Genomic DNA, 21,760 nt, shown 5'->3' with positions numbered 1-21,760 from the left:
TTGCCCAACTTAGTTTTATAAAGAGTACTCTACAACATTGGCTTCTTACTTAGCTTTCATTTATCACAAATCTCTTGCCCAAATGCAAAGTCACAGGTGACTGGAAAGAAGCTCAGTTGACTCCTATATATAAGAAGGATAAGAGAACAGACCCACAAAATTACAGATCAATATCCCTAACTTAAGGTTGCTGCAGAATTCTAGAACATGTTGTGAATTCAAACATAATAAATTTCCTAGGGCCCAAAAGCTTATGTCCACAAATCAGCATGGTTTTAGAAAGCATTGCTTGTGTGAAACTCAGCTTGCCCTTTTTTCACATGATGTACTGTGAACTATGGATGAAAGGCAACAGGCATATTCCATATCCTTAGATTTCTGGAAAGCATTTGACATGGTACCCCTCTGCAGACTGTTAATGAAGTCATGAGCATATGGAATAGATCCCCAGATATGTGAGTGGCTCTAAGACTTCTTAAGTGAAAGAATTCATTATGTTGTCCTTGATGGCATATGTTCATCAGAGACAATGCTTTCATCAGGAGTGCTCCAGGGAAATGTGATAGGACCACTGTTATTTTCTATATACATAAAATGATGTGGCAGGCAGGACAGACAGCAATCTGCAGTTGTTTCCTGAATAGTGCTGTGGCGTCAAAGATGAGTGACTGTAGGGTGATAAAATGTGACTTAGATAAAATTTATGTTTGGTGTGATGGATGGCAGCTGGCTCTAAATGTGTAAAAATGGAAGTAGATGCAGCTGAGTAGGAAAAATAAACCTATAGCTTTTGAGTACAGTACCAGTCATGTTGATGACATATCTAGACTTAATGTTGCAAAATGAAGCAATACAAACTCCAGGTAGGAATATCAGCAATATAGGAAAAGACAGAATGCTATCTATTACAAAGAAGACATGAATGATTAATGGAAAATCTCATATAAGATGTGAAACAAATACTAACAAAGAGATAGAGGGGCTGGCCAGTACTTACCTCAGCTCAGTACAGCCGATAGATACACATACAACCATGCCTCCATCCTTGCTACCCTCCCTGTTTACCTTTCCCTGTTGCTTCATAACCTGGGTTGTGAGTAACTGAATCCACTTTCCCTTCTTCCCTTTTTTCCCCTCTCTCCTCCCTGATGAAGGAACAAAGTTCCGAAAGCTAGGAATGTAAATTTTCAGTTCTGTTTTATGTGTATCTATCGGCTGTACTGAGCTGAGGTAAGTACTGGCCAGCCCCTCTATCTCTTTGTTAGTATTTGTTTCACAAAGAAGACATGTTAAGTTTCAGACAGGCACACTTAAAAGACACTTACATAGAGCTTTCAGCCACAGCCTTCATCAGTAAAGAAAGACACACACCACTCAAACACACAAGCCAGCATACCTCATGCACACACGACTTCCAACTTCAGCATCTTGGGCCAGAATGCCGGCATTCTTATAAAAAAGCATTATAATTTACATCCGTCATTCATGCATTCCATTTTTATTATTGTACTTTAAGTTTCTGTATGAATATTGAATTACGCTATTGTATTAAAGCAAAATCAGCCACAGCATGCAAAACTTCTACTTGCAAAGTATGCTGCATGCATGCATTCTGGGGTCTCGGCCTGCCTCACTGCCTCTCAATTCATCTTGGCTTTGCTAGATCCATCAGATTTGTTGAGAACTAAACAGTAAAGCATGATGCGACACTATTCCTTATGGTATGTGGTGTGGCATTATTCGGTCGGCATGAATTTCTGCAGTATGACAGAATTGTAGCAGTATTGCTATTTTATCCCTCACTATTTGCTCATGGCACAAAAAAATCAAAGTTTTAGTGACTGTTTGCACATAAAGAGGTAATCTCGCTACCTGTCATCACAAACCTTTAATAATGAATGGGAACCAGTTCTTTTTCAAAGAGAGAGATGAGAATTCTCAATAACTATTATGCAGTTGCATATTCGACAGGCACTGCAAATTTGTTGTAGAATGGCATTAAAACAATATTCACAAAAAACGTAAAGATTACATGCTGAAAGAACAAAGAAGTACAATGATCAGCAGATGATTTTCATGGGATTAATTGTTTTCTATCTCTGAAAGCACTTTGTGTTAAATTTGCAGGCATGGAGCACGTGATGATATTGGCAGTGCAAATAGTTAATTTTCTTGAGTCACATGCATTATTACACTGCCAGTTTCAACAGTTTTTGCTAGAATTGAACAAAGAGTATGAAGATATTATACTGGATGCCCCACAGTGTCTATTATAGGTTGTCTCTGTTATAGATTTCTAAGAGTCGTAGAGAGAAAAATAGTTGATAAAGTTTTGATAAGAAACCATGTCCAGAAATTCCCTGCGTGGATACAAAGAAATTTGAAGATTGGGTCCCCTTCAAATCTCCAGCTTCACAGTACACACTCAAACAGACAAGATGGCTTTTTAGTTAGTCCCTGTTGTAATTAAACATGATGTATCATTTTTCTCCAATTACAGCAACAGCTGTGAGGAGTGAGAAACTGCTACTTTATTTATTTATTATCTTTTTTGCATGTAGCCACCAACTAGTGACATTCACTACTGGGAGTATTGACTGTGTTGCTACACAGACACAGTGCATTCTCAGCTTTGAAAGGGGAGTCCTTCATCAGGTGTAAAAGAACCCAGTGATGAACACTCAAAACATTGCACATGCTGTAGGCTCCTGTAGAATACACAGATGAGAGCTCATTGTCTCGCCTGTGTGCATACCGTGTAGTGGGAGATTTGAAAGTGATCTGATCTTCAAACTTACTTTACATCAAAACATTTCTTACTTATCAAAACTGTATCCCTTGAAGCCTGTTACAAGAGCAGTGAAACAACCTGCGTATTGCTGCAAAGTACATGGGTTGTGCCAAGGGGTATGCATGGAACACTTTTTTGGTTTAAGATTCGCTATTGTTGAACTTCTGAAGGAGAAAGAGAAGCGGGAAACAAGATTACAATACCCAGAATGGACTGCAGACCTTGCATTTTTAGTGGACTTGAGTGCACCCTAGGATGCTCTCAGTAATATGTTGCAAGATAAAGTGCAATTTATTTGTGATTTGATGGGGAATCTAGATGTATTTAAAAAGTAAATCACATTGTTGAAGGGACAACTTCTGGCAAAGAACCCTATCCGTTTCCCTAAAGTCTCTAGAGTTAAAGGAAATGCAAATTTGGAAGTATTGATTGCACCACTGAAAAAACATTTTCACACATTTTCAGGACATTGTCAGTTTCTCGTCTGTTTTTGGGCTCTTTTCAAGACTGTTTGGCTCTTCAGTTGCAAGCACCCGTGTTGCATTTACAGATGGACCCAATCAGTATGCAGTGTAATTACTGTGTAAAATACAAATTCCTTTGTGTTAGAACTATCCAGGAGTTCTACAAAGTTTTCCTCAGATAGAATTTCAATGTCTCCAGTGCAACATTTCACAGGTGGTAACAATGTTTTGATCAACATGCTTATTATCTCATTATGTAACTAAAGTAATAATTTCATGCCAAGCTGAAGGATGAAAATCAGTGAAGCAACCTGTGTCTGACTGTCTGCTGACAGTTTGTGCCAGATTTACATTTTATTATATCTTCAGCATACCAAAAATGAATAAGTCATAATTTGCTTTGTTTGTGATCTATGTTAATGAGAAATGTGAAACAAAGTGGCATGCCAGGTGTTCAGTAGTCACTGCACAACTGCATAGCCATGTAATGCAGTTTGTTTGCAATTTTCCCATTTCCTGCTAAGACAGTGTGGCGTGGTCATGGGAGAAGTGTGTACTAAGAAGAGAGAGAGATCTGCACATGTGCACTGTTGTCGGTGATAAAGTATTTATGATTGTAAAGTTATTTCTTCAAGTGAGAGAAACAAATATTTTGTTTTATTTTCAGATAAACCGTCTGCCCCAAGAGGACCACTACATGTCTCAGGTATGACTGAGACATCTTTCACTGTCGCTTGGCAATCACCAGAATCAGATGGAGGTGCTCCAGTGCTGGAATATGTTGTAGAACGCAGAGAAGTGGGGAAGAAGGCCTGGCAGAAGGTCAGTCGTTATACTGTGTGAAATCTTTCAGTACAGAATGTATTGACAGAATAGCATACATTGCTAATGCAACTTTTTTACAACATTACAATTAATAGTTATTCTGGATGGAAAAATAAACAAAAATTAAAAATTACAGCCACTCACTTGTAACTGATGTAAAGTACCATTCAGAAATATGTAACAGCATAGACATAGCTTGTGAACTACAGATCTTTTTCTAGTTTGAGTACATAAACAACCTCACACAAAAATGCATATATCTGTGGCTTTGGTGATGCTGTTAACGTGTGGTTGTAAAGGTTGTAAGAAGTAAGTGATATGAAAGGCATGAGAAGTAGTGGGAGGTATGAGTATGATAAAAGTAGGTGGGAGGGGGAGATAGAAAGAGAGAGAGAGAGAAGTCGCTCACAGCAGTAATAGAAAAATGAATTTTGAAAAAGACAGCCTCACACAATTAAGAGAGGGGAGGGGGGAGCAGGTAGGAGGAAGCTGGGGGGAGAAGTAAGGTAATTACCAAGATGTGCAGGGAAGATATGGTGAAAAAAATTATGGGAGAAGATAAAAACGTTTGAAAACAAAAAACCAACATCCAAGAAGAGATTACAAAAAGGAGCAAACAGTTATTTTACTCTGAAAGAGAAATTAAATCTATTTTTATTGTATCTCATTGGTTATTACATGAGACAGATACCATTATACCTTTGGGTGTCTAGTGGCATAAAATCTTAATAGTTTACATTGTTGAAGACAATTTCTGATTAATACAGAGAACTGAAATGAGCCAAGCAAGGATTGTTGCGGAAAAAACGTGTCTGGATCATCTTTTTCCAAAATAATTTATGTATCAAAAATAGTAGATATTCCATACAAGGCTCATTTTAGTAAAAAAAATAAAATACAGCATACACTGCTGAATCATTGTGACTTCTGTGTGGCAAGTAGACAACTCAAAAGGTGACCATATCCAGTCTGCTTTACCCATGCAAATTCAAAAAGTTGTATTTTGTTTGTACTGTACCAGTAGTAGCTGCTACCAGTTAATGATGATATGGGTCCATCCTGTATAAAACACATCCAGAATCATCAAAATCAGCCAACCTTTTGAGTACTTATGGACAAACAAATGTAAAAAATATAAATGATGAAGTAACAACTTCCTGAGAATGGAAGACTGGGATATTGTGAGATCTTTTACCTTTTTAATCTGTTGGTAACTGTCTAAAGGAGGAAGGAAAATTAGGTTTTAAAATCCCATTAGCCTTGATGTCATTAGAGATGGAGCACAAGCTGGGAATGTTTCAAGGTCGGGGAAGGAAATCGGCCTTTCCCTTTCAAAGGAACCATTTCAGCATTTGCCTGCTGTGATTTAGGGAAATCATGGAAAACTTAAATCTGGATGGCTGGACACAGATTTTAACAGTTGTCCTCCCAAATTTGAATCCAATGGGAACCTATTTGATTGGCTTAACAATCAGCTTTATGCAATAGGCAAATCACTCTACCCGCATATATAAACTTGTATTAAGGCATTTTCCCCTGAACCTGAAATTACATACTTACAATCTAAGATTGCTCCTTGTACTAGATTATATTGAAAATTGTAAGTTGTACACTTTCGGTGTTTTTGTAATGTCTCACTGAAATACATTATGGTCCATGGCTGGCTGGAGAAAATGTTCCACACAAGCAACATATCATTCCCTCCTACCTATCATAGTAAGAAGACACTTTCCTGTTAAACAAATATCGCATGACCAGGAGTAGTCCACAGTTATCTCCTTTATGTTTATTTTGTTCTGGATACCTTTCCTGAATCTTTTGTTACACAACTTACAGTTATTACCATTTTTAGTTCACTTCTATCACTTTTATGTGGTGAAATTTACACCTACGAGTCCAGTCAGTGCCGCTTTGGAACTTCTTCATAGCAAATGTTATGTATGTTAAAGTTATTAGACCATTTTGGCAAACATGCCAAATATTTCAAAAACAAAGTGTCATTATCAGGCACTTTGTTTGGTTGCTGCCAGGAAGTTGGGACAGTCTCACTCTATACTCATGGGCATCCCTCACCAATAACAGAATACTATTATTTTGTTTCCTTTCTTATAATTTGCAGTGACTAGTTAACTTTATTTTATTGACATCCCAAAACAACCTGAAAAAATGTAGGCTAAGGTTTGGTGCAGTCTGAATACGATTTAAGAAAAAGTTTATGTAATTGTGCATTTTCTGCACTTATGTTCATTTGTATAATAAATGGGTAAATTTTGGCAAAATCAATGGTAACATTATTATGTATTCAAATAAAGTGTGCATTAAATTAATACAGTATAAAAACCTACTATCTTTCTGAAATTTATCTGTAAAATATCACCAGATTGCAGTATGTAACATAAGGAATACAATGCTAACAGGTTGGAAGCACAACAAAAGATGTGACTCACATTGAAGTTTCTGGACTTAAAACGAATTCATCGCATAATATCAGGATAACAGCTAGAAATGAAGTTGGTCTCAGTGTACCATTTGCTCCCGAAGATGCAATTACTGTTGGAATGAGAATAAGTAAGAAACAGTTTTTGTTTCCTAATAATCTTTATTACCAAGAGACTGTTTTTCATATTAATATATATAATTCTTTTTCTGCTTCTAACATACTTATGCAGAGCCACACAATTAAAAATTTATTCAGAAGCTGACATCCTATATCAAAAAGTGTTTTAACTAATTTTTTGGTAGTTTAGTTATCATATTTACCATTACAAACAGAAGAAATTTTTGGAGTGCATGGTGAAATAAGGAAGCATGATATTTATTTTCTTAAGTTTGGAATGATATTCATAATTACAGAAAAATTGCTCAGTAACTTGAATTTCCAGACATGCTGAACACTAATTTGTATTCACAGCTTTGCCTCCAGTGTTAAAAGGAGTAATGAAATATGATTTTTTTTTCATTGGGAGGGTAATGTTATATTGATTGTAATTGCCTCTCATTCATAGTCTCTGAAATAAAATATTTCATTCTACACAAGTGTGTGCACTGAAGTGAAACTTTACTGAAGATTTAGACTGTGTGCATAAATATGCTTCCATGGCTATAGTAGCCAATGATAAGGCCAAAAAAAAAAAAAAAAATTTGTCGGCTCTGTTTCTGAGTAATTGTGAAAATCTGCTTGTGCAAAACTGAAACTTTTAAACATGGGTTCAATGTATAAGATCGGAGAAAATGCAATGTAATCTTATTATTTTGGGATGTGATTTTACAATATGCCTATGCATGTTTGTCCTGTCTTTGTGAATCTGAAGGCAGAAGTTTTCATGAAGATAACTTACCTTAGTGCTATTAACTGCTATTTGTGCTTTATAGCTTTTCTCTCTATTAACTATTTTCACAGGAAAAATTCCACCCAAGTATGCAACAAACGCTTTGTTGGTAATGTTAGGTGCTTTTCGAGCAAGAGGTGTGGCTGGCTATTGTAAGTAATGCTTTGTGCTTGTGCTAAATGTTCCTTGTCTAAACTTTGTTTTACAGTCCTCTACAGATAGTCCCCCTAAAATTTTAGGAACTGCAAGACACTAATCCCCTCATGTTTGGTGTTACAAAAGACAATAATATCTTGAATAATAAACTTTTATGTTAGTTTGTAGTTTCAAAATCTACTTTTCAGATGCTGTGAGAGCAAGAACACTGTAGGCCCTACTGATTTTTTGTAGTGTATTTGTATTTTCCATCTGTGTCTTTGCTTTAGATAACATGTTTTATCTTGGGGGGGGGCGGAAGTGGGGGGGGGGGGGGGGGGGGGAGGGGGGGGAGAAGCTGTACATATTACTATGTGAATTGTACCACTATGTCTGACTCATTTTCTTAACAACTCAGTGTAAAATGTATAGAACATATCTGAGGTAGATAGACTGTGGCTTTAGTAAGTAATCTGTTTTTGACTGGTGTTTTAATCTATGTTTCTATAGCAGAAAATTTTTAGCCAGTCTCAACTCTATGGAAGTGAACAAAGTGCTTTGTGTGTTAGTGTTTGTTTGTTTGTTTGTTTGTTTTTACCATGAATTTGATAAGCTTGTTTTGCTGCAAACAAAACAACTGAACTGGCGAAGAGTTCTCGGGCTTCCAGCCGGGTGGCGGTGTCTTCAAACTGCGACATTTCGACAAGTGACACACTCATCGTCTTCTGGCACCAGCTGTATATGCCGGGAAAGCATACATTCACAAAACAATTGAAGTTTAAATTCATTTTTGAAGCAGATCACAGACAATTCTTTTTATGTAATAACTGCCTTCCAGAGAACACTGGTAGATTTGTGCAATAAGGAGTTCAAACCACAATATTATGGGTCAGAATATCTTGAAGAATAGCAGCAGAAATAACTTTAGTCTGCTTCTGATTCATGTGTTCACTACAAAATGGAAAAGAAAATAAGGCATGAATTATTTCTGAAGTAAAAGCAGCTGGTTCATATATTCATTTAATTTTTGCTCATTTGAGCTTCTGAGTCAGTTAGGCAATGTTGTAACATATCCAAAACGTATTCAAGGGAAAAAAATGAAACACTGAACTATGAAATTCCAGAATTAAAATTGCAGTGAAAAGGACAACAACAAGGACAATATCAACAACAAAAATGTAGCATAATAATTTACTTCATTTTACAATCTCATTACTTAAGTTATTCATTCATTTTGTACTGTAAATCCTGTTATAAAGGAGATCACTGTGGTTATGTGGAACAAGTAAATAACAGGCAGGTAAAAAGGATGGTGTGGGGCACAGCTTGTTCATATGTAGCTTCTGAGTCAGTTAGGCAATGTTATAACATATCCAAAACGTATTCAAGGGAAAAAAATGAAACACTGAACTATGAAATTCCAGAATAAAATTTGCAGTGAAAAGGACAACAACAAGGACAATATCAACAACAAAAATGTAGCATAATAATTTACTTCATTTTACAAATCTCATTACTTAAGTTATTCATTCATTTTGTTCTGTAAATCCTGTTATAAAGGAGATCACTGTGGTTATGTGGAACAAGTAAATAACAGGCAGGTAAAAAGGATGGTGTGGGGCACAGCTTGTTCATAGGTACCAGCTGAATATTTTCCTGGAACAATTTGGTCAAACCATTAAAACTTTACATCAAGATGGAAGTACTAATAAGGACAAAGACCACAGTCTTTTTTTTCCATTTTTTATACTGTGACTCCTTCAGGGCAATGAAGGCTAATAGCAAAGACCAGAAAGATTTCAAAAGAGTTAGTGGTTAGAGAAGTCACTCAGTACCCTGACAAGGAATAATGCTAATTAAATTCCTATTATGCTTATTAAACATCTACTATGAATAGGCTTCTATTCTTGTGGCATATAGATGACTATTGCTTTGTCTTGAGCATTCATGTTTTCATGCAGATATTAAGTTGAAACAACATATAAACAGTAGTAATATAACTGAGGAAACAGCAGTCCTCCTCTCTTCTCCCTCGAACTAGTAGCATTGCTGTTTATTTTACAATGTTAAACTTAATCTGAGTATATGTTGATAGTCCATTATTATTAATGCTGTAGTAGCAGATGCTACACTTTGCTAATGCATATCTTAACTTTTTCCTTATTCCTGTAGGTTCTCCTTCAGATAGGATTCATAAAATGTAATGAATGAATTAATACTGACTGGATTTGTGTGTGTGGGGGGGAGAAGAAAACCGCAAACTGCAGTGATCAAGGAAAATGTGGCGCCACACATCAAAAGAAGAAGAATTAGTGTTCAAATCCCCTTGCATTTGCACTTTAAGAGTACACATTCAGTGGAATCTTCTATACATCTTTTAGAATAAAAGTATTTTGTTGATTGTTTCTTTGTGTTACTGTGAAGAGTGTAACTTCTGTGAAAAAACTGACTTCATTTCTATTTGTTTAGGTGCCCCATCTGCACCAGTTGATCTACATATTACTGATTTCACAAGCAAGAGTGTCACTCTGCAGTGGGGGCCCCCTGCCAGTACAGGTGGAACTGAACTAACAGGTAATGTAGACATTTTGTATTCTGCATAAAGTTTGCATAATATGACTACATTACATTGCTATAATTTTGTTAGACAGTTATCTATCTTCTCTTTCAGTTATCTTTGTGGGAGGGGGGGGGGGGGGGGTATTTATGAAATCTGAAAGAAGAGTAAAATACAGAAAATCCGATGAGTGACGTTAGTCAGTTCTAATAATTACTTCCAAGACTAGCATTCCTGGAAGAAAGGATACTGGAGAGACCTGGCTTAGCCACAGCCTGGAGGGTATTTCTAGACTGAAATTTTCACTCTGCAGTGGAGTGTGTGCTGATATGAAACTTCCTGGCAGAATAAAACTGTGTCCCGGACTGAGACTTGAACTCAGGACCTTTGCCTTTCATAGCAAATGCTCTTGCCTTTTGCAGGAGAACTTTTGTGAAGTTGGGAAGGAGATGAGGTACTGGTCAAAGTAAAGTTGTGAGGACAGGTCATGAGTTGTGCTTGGGTAGCTTGGTTGGTAGAGCACTTGCTCGTGAAAGGCAAAGGTCCTGAGTTTGAGTCTTGGTCTGGCACACAGTTTTAATCTGTCAGGAAGTTTCATATTGCTGGACATAAGGAGTGAAGCTGTTATATTCAGCAGCAGATGTGAATATTCTCTTTAAAAACCAGAAAAAACTGAATTTAAATGAAGAGGTGGAGTAGAATTAGCAGAATTACAGGAAAATTTTTTTAATGAAGGGTGGGGAGAGCAGAGAAAAGAACAGAAAAAAAGCAAGAGATATTGATTACTCTTCATTAAGATTATTATGTCAGTGGCTGAAGGCATGAAAGAAGATGGAAATTATTTATGAAACTTGAACAAGCAGTAGAAAACTTTTTAAAGTGATACATATTTCACTTATGCAGAGACTGTCTAAATAATTAGCTTGTGTGTGTGGCTGTCTATACATGGTAAATTTTAAAGTGTGTCTCAACGATGAGCTGACTCCACACTTTTAGAACTCAAGGCAGTTACACAGGAAATGTACAGTGGATTTTTCTGGAGTTTACAGGAGTGCCTGCCACATAGTTCTTGTTTGCTTATGAATCCACACAGATGAAAATAAATTACTTTGTTAAGAACAATAAATTTTTTTATCAATTTAGCCTGTCATCTGACTAATATCATTTCTATAAATCTACTTGAAAAAAGCTGCATTACTTCTGCATTTTAACCTAAATATTCTTTGTTTTGTATGATTTTTTATTGGGCTTCAAATTGCATGTGTTAGCCATCCAAATTTGAAATTTGGTTCTAGCACATCATTTAAATATGTAATTTTATAGGTAGTTAAATATGTGGTTTCAGTTGCTATTTTGTCTTATATTAATTTCTATATACTTTTCCTTTACTATTCTACAGGATACATAATTGAAAAGAGACTACTGTCATCAAAGAAGTGGAGCAAAGTTGTTACACTTGAACCATCAGTACTACAATACTGTATAGAAAACCTTAAAGATAAGGCTGAGTACTTCTTCCGTGTGTATGCAGAAAATGCCATAGGACTTAGCCCACCAGCTGGCACAGAGCTGGTCTCCCTTAAAAAGCATGCAAGTAAGTTCTGTAGTAGTCCAAAATAAGGTACCAAACTGGAAATCATGAAACTTTATTTTTAAACAATGGAAAATAGAGGATGGAATGACAAAAATATTATGAAAAGGATAGTTGCTATTTACAATATAGCAGAGATTCTGGGTTGCAGATAAGCACAACAAAGGCTTTTTGTTGTGCCTATCTGCAACTCATCGTCTTTTTTTTTTCTTTTTGATATAATTTCAGTTGTATTTTAATAATACTGGTAGTTTTAATCATCTTAAATGAATTCTCAAACAATCGAAAACCTGGGATTTTGTGTAGTTGCTAAATGAATTCTCCATAGTTATAAGAAATATGAGGTTACTTTCTATATGGTTATTACACTAAACATACCTTAATTGCCACTATGTGAGTGTTCTTACATAAAACATTAATTTTTTCTAGCTGTTCCATCACCACCTACAGCTCCACTTGAGGTACGACCCATAGGCCCAAATGCTGTTGTGATTGCATGGGGAATCCCTGAAACTGATGGTGGTGCACCTCTTCAGGGTTATACTATCGCCATACGTGATGTGCGAAAGACTATGTGGATGGAAGTTGGTCGTGTCAAAGCTGATGTACATAAACTCACAATCAAAGACCTACAGGTATGTTTTAATGTTTGATGTGTAAGGAAATATATTTATCAGAAATATTTTTTTATTAGTTGAGAATGTGGTGCTAATGGGCACTGATTTCATATACTTCTGAGCTAATTTCACTTAAAAAAATTTAACAGACCAAAAGACAATGTTAATAGCATAAAGAAATATAGGACTTTTGTCTATCTTATGACAAAATACCTACACAGATGAATGGTGGAAAAACTCCAGCAGTCTGAACATTTAGTTTCATATAAGAATATGTAATGGCATCTGTAGAGATTGGGAAAGCAGAAGTGACTTGCTTGCAATCACAAGCTGTTATTGAAGCCATCAGTCACACTCATCTGTCTCATTTGATATTGTGTTGCCTGCAGAAAACTGTGACGTTGCTCCACATTCCCAGTCGAGCACACAGTTTCAATTCGTCAGGAAGATTCATTTCAGTCACTGTCCACAGCAGTATGAAAGTTCCATTTTGGTTCACAGCAAACAGTTTCACTCCAAATCATATAGAAAGTCATCTTGTGTAATTTTAAACTAATAAGAATGATGGACTGGCTCCAGAAGATGTTTGTCACTTAATATACAAAATGCGATGTGTAAAAATATTTTTTGGTTGACTGTATTACAAGTTAGAATATAATCATCATCTCGACAACCCAATCAAAAACTTAATTCAGCATACTACCCACTCATATTTATCCACCATTGCCAAACCTCCAAAGACAAATGTTGTTCATAGCAAACAGATGCTACTTTCAAATGAATAGTGATATACGTGACCACCGTAAGATACGATATGGAATGGAATGGATTCTCTCTCTTCCTTCCCCCTCCCTCTAGGATAGAAAATAGATTTTTTGTTCACAAGTGTTTTTTTAAGTAAATTCCCCTTAAACTCAAAATTATTCAGAATCTGCATTTATGAACCATATAATGTATGAATGAATGAGTGAATGATTTTTTTCAAGAATGGATGGATTACTGCACAGTATAATTAACACTTTTGCTATGGTGAACTTCTGTAGAAGTTGGGAGCGAATGTAGTGCTCAGCCAATGGACTGCTGCAGCAGTCGAGTGCGGCCTGTGCCGCCCAGCCGGTGGACTGCTATAGCAGTTCCGCTTTGCATCATATTTCTCTGCTTCACTATGCTCGACTTATGTGGAAGTTTGACCTATGCATCATTTAGCAGCTTTGCTCAACGTCTGTACTTAACAACAGAGTCACTTGATGGCAGCTGTATTCAGTTAGTTTCACTTGAGCTGCACTGCTCATTTCCCGCCTTCTTTCTGATCTGAAGTGACGTGTTGTTAACCTCAGTTAATTTTTACTAGAAGTAATATGACATAGAAGCAATATAATGTGGAGGAAGCTCTTCCTCTCACATTGCGTAGTGAGTTTTAGGATGAAAGCAAATTATTGTTCGAATCTGATGATGAATGTGAAACAGCTGTTCCATCGACATCCCCAGATTTGGATTTGTGCACAGACACGGCACACAATATCAAAAACATGTGTGATTTGTATAAATATTTTCTTGAATAAATGTATAGTATAAAATCCAACTGTGATAACACTATGAGTGTGAAAGCAGGACAGAGTAGTGCCGTGGGGAGCGTGAAAAATGCGTCGTACAGCGGGCATGGCCGGGCACTCGTCCACAGCACACGACACAACAATCAAAGCACCAGTGTGAAAGGGTTAATGCTGAAATGTAATCTTGATAAATTAAACTTATATGTTTGAGTGGATTCAGAAGAGAGATATGTCCTTTGTGTGCAAGAAACTGTCACCTGATACGTCCAAGCATTTTCTGAATCTGCTTCAATCTTTCTGTACATATTTTATACCTTTTAACACTTTGAAATGGTTATAATATACTGAAAAGGATAGTTGCCACTCATATAGCAGAGATGCTGAGATGCAGAAAGGCACAACAAAAAGACTGTAGGAAAGTTAGCTTTTGGCCGACAATGCTTTTGTCAAAAATAGACAAAACACACACACACACACACACACACACACACACACACACACACACATACACTCACGCAAATGCAACTCACACATACAAGATCACAGTCTCTGGCAGCTGGATCCAGACTGTGAGCAGCATGGTATTATGGGTGAGGCAACCAGATGGTGGTTAGGAGGAGACTGGCGCAGGGAGGGGGAGGTATGGCAGAGTGTGGTGGGGGGCAATAAAGTTCTGCTGGAAGTGTGCAGGGATGAGGTAGAGAATGGGAGAGCTAGGTGCAGTAAGGATGTTAGATGGAGGGGAGGGGGGAGGGACAGGTTAGCCGAAAAGGAGTGGTATAAAGACTGGGTATGTTGGTGGAATAGAGGGCTGTGTAGTGCTGGAATGGGGACAAGGAAGGGGCTACACAGGTAAGGACAATGACTAACAAAGATTGAGGCCAGGAGGGTTACATGAATGTAAGATATATTGCAGGGAGAGTTCCCACCTGTGCAATTCGGAAAAGTTGGTGCTGGTAGGAAAGATCTATATGGTACAGGCTGTGAAGCAGTCATTGAAATGAAGGACATCATGTTGGTCAGCATACTTAGCAGCAGGGTGGTCCAGTTGTTTCTGGGGCACAGTTTGACAGTGACCATTCATGTGCACAGACAGCTTGTTGTTTCACAGGTAGCCCTGCATTTGATGGGATAGGTGATGATGTATGACAGGACTGGAGTGAGTGGTGGTGGGAGGATGAATAGGACAGGTCTTGCATTTGGATCAATTACAGACATATGAGCCACAAGGCAAGGGTGTGGGAGCAGGGGTTGTGTAGAGATGGATGAGGATATTGTGTAGGTTTGATGGGTGGTGGAGCACCACTGTGGGAGGAGTGGGAAGGATAGTGGGAGTGGGAGGACATTTCCAATTTCAGGGCGATGAAAGGTAGTCGAAACTCTGGCGGAGAATGTAATTCAATTGCTCCAGTTCTGGGTGGTACTGAATCACAAGGGGAATGCTTCTCTGTGGCCGGACGGTGGAGCTTTGGGAGGTGTTGGATGACTGTAAAGATAAGGCACAGGTTATACACTTCTGGTCTAGACTTCTTAAAGATATACTGAATGGTAGAGATTTCTTTAATAAAAAGCAGATAATGGATGCCTCAACTTTGATACTTACCATGTTACTATAATAACATGTGTGGTTGAGAATGACCATTGTGGAATACAATGAAACAGCAAGGTCATCAGTAAGTGAAACCTGTGGTATAACAGAGTACCTTTTTGCCATTGTTAAGTGTTTCTTATTCTGCAAAGATGATAATTTTAAGAAATGTTGAGTGAGGGAATAAGTGAATAAGACACTGTATGTTGATTAATGAACTAACTAAACTAGAGAAAATATTGTTTGTATTGACAAACAAGAATTCGACCTATGTGAATAAACTGAAACAGACTGCACTGGGGCAAACCCTTATTTACTAGTTGAATTTACAGCTTTCAGTTTAGCAGAAAAATCAACATGCTATTTTAATTTCGAAGATAAGTACATGCTATATAACTAAATCGACATCATTTTTGAGCTTTCACTGAATTTTGTAACCCAAAGTTATTCATGTGATTCATCCTGAAAATCTCCTTTGTCCTTGGACATACCGATATGTACACATTTTCATGCAATAAATAACCTTACAAGCAAGACAGGATTACCAACCCATATTTTGTCAGCGCATTCCTTTCTACTATTTATTAATTTTTAAATTATTTTTTCTTTTTAAATATCAGAATCACAATTGACATTTAATTGATCACTTGTTACACTTATTATTTGTTACATTAAAATAATTAATTGTGTCTCAAAGATTAAGAATAAAAACAAATGAATATTTTTATTTCAAGTTGTTCTGTTCTGAGCAATTACAACTGCAAATAATTTTTCAAGTGGCCACTAGAAAAAGAAACAGAATGTAAAACAAATAATAAACTACAAAAAGACAAGATAAATAGTAAATATCATTAGATAAAAACACTTGTGTCCATCTGGTAATTGATAAAGTACAAGTACACATTTGAGGTATTTCATGCTTACTGGAACTTGCTGGACGAACTTGTTCTACACATCGACGGAAGTCTAAATCTAAAGAGAGCAACATCTACTCAAAGAGTTCTTTGATCTGCCTGTTCTCTGAATTCATTGTGGGCTATGATTGGTTGTGCCAAAAATGTGGTCTCCACATTTCTGATGTATCCAACTTGAATTCTACAACCCTAATGCTTAGTGCAGCAGTCCACAGCTACTAAAAAAAGAAGTCCTCAGAAATTCATATTCAGATTTCAGACTCATTCAAGGAATCTGGTACCCATGAACTGGATGAGATTCTTGCATTTTAAACTTGGCAGCAGTATGCAACACTTTTTGTGCAGTGCTTTGCAGTTTTTATTTCAGAGGGGAATGCCAGTAACTAAGTGTAGTGAAATTCATTGTAGGCAGCCTGTAATGAATCTTGGAAGCTATAGCTATGACTTCCTGGTGAGAGTCACTATTCATTCCTGGGAGGGTAATTTAAATGTGTGACTGGATTTTTTTCTGAAATTTGGCTCATCACATTTTGTCTAGAAACAAAACAGACACCTGCTACAAAACAGTTCCCTTTATGATGATTTCAAGTTTATGATGGCCTAGCAGATGTGCTAGCTAATTAAATTTAAGTAGCTGAAGTTGGATTTCACCAATGGAACACAAAAACTTTGTTTAAATTGCTCTTGTTTACGTAATAAGAATTGTTTATTAATGGCACTAATTATCTCTGTCACTTCAGCAGCAGCCAGTTTACTAGGCATACTAATATCTTGCTCACAGTTTCCAAAAAACTCTTCTAACTATTCTTGAGTCTGACTCAATATAACTTTACTGCTCAGATATTATATATGCCTACTCCTACATAGATACTCCAAAAGCCACCATATGGTGCAAGGTGGAGGGCACCCTGTACTATTAGTCATTTCCTTTCCTGTTCGTCTCACACATAGAGTGAGAGAAAAACAACTGTCTATATGCCTCTGTATCGGTCCTAATTTATTTTATCTTATCTTCAAGGTCCTTATGCAAAATGTATGTTGGTGGCAGTAGAGTCAGTCTGCAGTCACCTTCAGGTGCTGGTTCTCTAAATTTTCTCAATAGTGATCCACAAAAAGAATATAGTCTTCCCTCCAGTGATTACCATCTTAATTCATGAAGCATTTCTGCAACACATACATGATGGTCAAATCAACCCATAACAAATCTGCTAGCATGCTTCAGATTTGTTTCAGTGTCTTCCTTTAATCTGACCTGGTAGGGATCTCAAATACCTGAGTAGTACTCAAGAATGGATCACATTAATGTTCTGTATGTGGCCTCGTTTACAGATGAATGACATTTCCTAAAATCCGTACAATAAACTAAAGTCAACCATCTGCCTTCCCATCAACTATCCTTACATGCTCAATCCATATTATATCACGTTACACCAGATATTTAATTGACATGACTGTGTCAAGAAGCACACTACTAATGCTGGATTCGAACATAACAGGACTGTTTTTACCACTGGCCACTGGTGTAAGTATTCCAAGTCAAGATAAATCCAATGAATGCTCAAAGCACAAACAGTTCAACCACAAGGAAATCTTCTAAATCACTGTATACTTTTGATAAAAATGTGAAGTTTGGAACTAATACAGTTCAGGAAACATAGTTCTCTTTAACACCAATACCAATATGTCTCCTGAGTACTGACAGAAATCCTCAGATACAAGTGAAAAGGAAATGTCTGTACTCTCTTGAGCACCTGACCATTGTCCACAATTTACTCAAACAGAAAATGACATGAAAATATCTGGGCTATCTAAAGTCCCCCAATCCTCTCAACATCAGTTCCCAGATAAATTTTTGATATATCTTCCATGCCCTTACATCTATAATTAAACAAAAGGGACATTCTAAATCACATTTAAATGCTGATTTTAATGACACCAAACACTATCTATTCACTTTATCTAATCTCTCATAAAACTTACATGAATTTGAGTTATTCTGTTACCGTGTATTATTTTTGTCTTAGAATTCCTTACATAAATGCTTTCCACATTTCACTGACAAACACTGTCAATCATCTTTTGACTTGCTAAGACAGCTGACTGAAAACAAAAAGGGGAACAACCAGTCTAATGCTGCCTGTGCCAACATTTCTTAACATTACGTAGGTGGTTGGTGTCAACCAGAGCCAACAGTACACCTAATGAATCTTTTGAAATCAATTCAAGACAAGCTGATGTGCTGGTGACTGTCCCTTCTGTGGTGATTAACACATATCCAAACTGTAGCCCATATATCTAATACACACTACCAGGTTTCCACCTTCAGGCAGTGAAATCGTGCGACCATCTGGAGTATCTGAGGAGACAATGATGTCCCTTTGAAAACCATTTTAAAAACACGTTCTGTGTAATCACCCCACCACCCTGCAGCATCTAAGAATTACTTTTCTGTTTGGTTGCAATACAGCAAGCTTCACAAATAATAATGCCTGCTGTGTCCCCAAGCTCTTGAAGTAAAGCGTATGACAAGTGACAGTGGGCCTTTGTAGTGCATTTAAGATACATGTCCCATTTCTGTAGAATGTAAGGAGTGAATAATAGGATAAGCATTTTAGTTCAGGGCACTCCTAAAAAGTGTGACCTACTTGGCAGGGACAAATGAAACAATGTCTTCTTTACTAGGCACTTTATAGCAAGCATCTCAATGGCCCTTTTGATGTCATGAAACTGTTTGACAAACCAGCCTTCTAACCTGATCTGCCTCCAACCTGAAACTCACAAATGCCCCATATTGAACAGTATTAATTGAAGATGAACCCTTGACATCCCAGCTAGCCCTGGGCCTCCTGCAGGACATTAGAAATGCTTGACAATATGCCACACTGAGCAACCTGTCATGCATCCCCTGCTCCTGCCCATGCATGGTACAAAGCACCGATGTTGCTCCTTTTGTCAGCTCCCAATCTAGATACCTACTTTATGCTGACATCTAATTGTCTTCCAAGCATAGTCATACCTCAGACAGATCTAGTGCATAGTCATACTTCAGACAGAGCTAGCAAATTCTGCTGATTTCCTGAGCTTTCCTTTATCATTCGCTTTGCAATGCAGCCTCTGCTTATCCTGAAACTCAATTGCATTATAGTTCTATTTTTGTACTCCAGAACTTTTTATCTCTATGTTTTCTCTCGCTGTTTATCTGAGGGTATATGTGATGTTAATAGTCAGTGTTAGGACTGGATATTGTATGATTATTTATATATAACTTTGTTCTTCTTTCAGGAAAACCATGAATACCTCATTCGAATTTTTGCAAAGAATGAAGTTGGTCCTAGTGAGCCTTTGGAATCAGAGGAGCCATTTAAAATGCTGAGGCCAACAGGTAAAGTAGCCCACAGAAATTATGGCATTCAGTTTAAGATTAAAGATGAATTTTCAAGATATAGCATTCTGTTTGAAAGCAGTCTGTGCTGATGATTTCCAATCGAGAGTCTTTAAAATAAAGAATGAGAATTTTATATTATTTGTATGCAGAAAAAAGCTTTGTATTTACTTTCCTTCCAATAAGAACATGTGCAACAGCTTACTGCTTTTCACTGAATGCAATTTGATAAATAAAGCACTCCAAATTTGAACCACAAATATCATTTCTTCTGAACAGTCTAATTAAAATATAACAATTGAGTTGAACAAACTGCAGATTTATGCAACTTGTTGACATTTCAAGCCATATGTCATATTACAGAACATTTCCATGCTTCTTCATTCTGTATTGTAAATCACCAATGCTGGTACTGTACTCAAATAATCCCCATGTCTTCCCTCTTAGCTTCTTCTGGTATCCTTGTGATGTTGGGTTCTGTCTGACTAAAGCTTACATTTGTAATCTTTCAAGCTTTCCCCTGTAGCTTCTCAGAAGGTTTGTTAGGATCCCAATGTTCAAGATTATGTTGTTTTTAAGTGATGGAATTGGACCTTTTATTGGAAAAGTGTTTACTTGTAATAGTGGAACAAAAGTCTAGTAATACGTACCCTATGCATGTAGCATTGCAACACATCTTAATTTTTTGTGTATGCTATGTCTTTCTACAGAAATTGACCAGCAAGAACTCGATAAGCTGGAAACGACAGCACCGACACTTAGTTTCAGTACTGAAACCACCACATCCTGGATGAAAGAAGCAGGCATGGATGCTGACATCCGATCATACGCAAGAGGTTCATTATTAAGAAGGGATGAATATTTCTTCCGTATTTGGTACTATGCCCGACAGTTGTTTAAGTGATGTGGTGTAAGGAATCAATTGTGAAGACAAAGACAAATAGTGTGTAAAGTGTATACGAAGTCGTAAGTAGAGTTGTTGAGCGTATCTATGCTTAAGGCACTGATAAAACAATAGAACTATTTATTTTTTTACCTTTTGTAAAGCAATTTTGTACTGAATTTTATATGAAGGCTTGGAAGCAGCACTGTGGGCAAGCACTCTACTATCTTGCTTCCTGATTTCCATCAATGAAATAAAAAAAAGTACCCTGTGCAAAGCAAAGCAGGGGGCACTGATAGAGAGTAGAACTTGCACCTGTTGCTTCTGGCTGACTGATTCAAGGACCAAGACTGTTGCTTTGTATTTCTTGCATATTCAGTAAATATGTAAATAAGGAGGCAGAGGAACTGTACATTACTACAAATGTTAATAATAATAATTTATTGAAATGAGGATGTAAATGTTTATGGACATAAAATGTAATTCTTATAGGTTTTTCATATATATGTAATTTTTATGGACACTGTACTACACAACAAAACAAGTCAGAGAAGTGGGTCTGCTGAAGCAGGACATTTCTGCTGTGACTTAATAAGTGTGTAAGTAATACAGTGTATTATGCTGTGATATACTCTTGTGTATCATTCAGTTTTGAATTATGTGATTTCAAATGTGTAATTGTGTTCAATTGGCTGCAAGTATTTTTTACCTCTTTTAATATCACTGTCTGTTTCAACTGCAGTTGCAATAACTGCTTACAAAGTAGTCTGTAATCATTTGGTTCAAGTAAGCGTCACTTCACCGGTAACTTAAAGGAGACAAAATATAGGTGCAACGACATGAATTTGTTACTGGTAAGAGTCGGCTTACAGAGCAAATGATACTTCATGAAAGAATCATATTAAAATATATATATTTTTAAAGTTGGAGTAATTTGTTTGCTGTTTTTTTAACCTTTCAGTACAGTGATATATTGTTCTTTCCTTCCTTTTTGTTGACACACCAGGAATGTCAGAAATTACTTCCTCATTTTGAAGATAAACTAAAGTCCAGTGAAATGGGGAATACAAAAAACACTTTTGAGCATCGAATAAGCACATATGATGCTGTCCAGGTTGGAATATCAACAGT

General features: G+C 36.9%; 1 protein-coding gene across 1 annotated transcript in view; it reads left to right on the top strand.

The window, feature by feature from the left end:
- LOC124613827 (titin) overlaps positions 1 to 21,558 on the top strand; it is a 524,266-nt gene extending 502,708 nt beyond the window's left edge. The window contains exons 153-160 of the mRNA XM_047142550.1: positions 3,923 to 4,077; positions 6,498 to 6,648; positions 7,481 to 7,561; positions 10,014 to 10,118; positions 11,501 to 11,695; positions 12,122 to 12,327; positions 19,647 to 19,746; positions 20,457 to 21,558. Coding sequence (XP_046998506.1) covers positions 3,923 to 4,077; positions 6,498 to 6,648; positions 7,481 to 7,561; positions 10,014 to 10,118; positions 11,501 to 11,695; positions 12,122 to 12,327; positions 19,647 to 19,746; positions 20,457 to 20,650 — 1,187 coding nt within the window. The 3' untranslated portion in view covers positions 20,651 to 21,558. The remainder of the gene's footprint in view (positions 1 to 3,922; positions 4,078 to 6,497; positions 6,649 to 7,480; positions 7,562 to 10,013; positions 10,119 to 11,500; positions 11,696 to 12,121; positions 12,328 to 19,646; positions 19,747 to 20,456) is intronic.
- The last annotated feature ends 202 nt before the right edge of the window (positions 21,559 to 21,760 follow it).

Source organism: Schistocerca americana, chromosome 4 (assembly GCF_021461395.2).
Source record: "Schistocerca americana isolate TAMUIC-IGC-003095 chromosome 4, iqSchAmer2.1, whole genome shotgun sequence".
Taxonomy (NCBI): Eukaryota; Metazoa; Arthropoda; class Insecta; order Orthoptera; family Acrididae; genus Schistocerca; species Schistocerca americana.
This window is presented reverse-complemented; position numbering and strand designations above follow the sequence as displayed.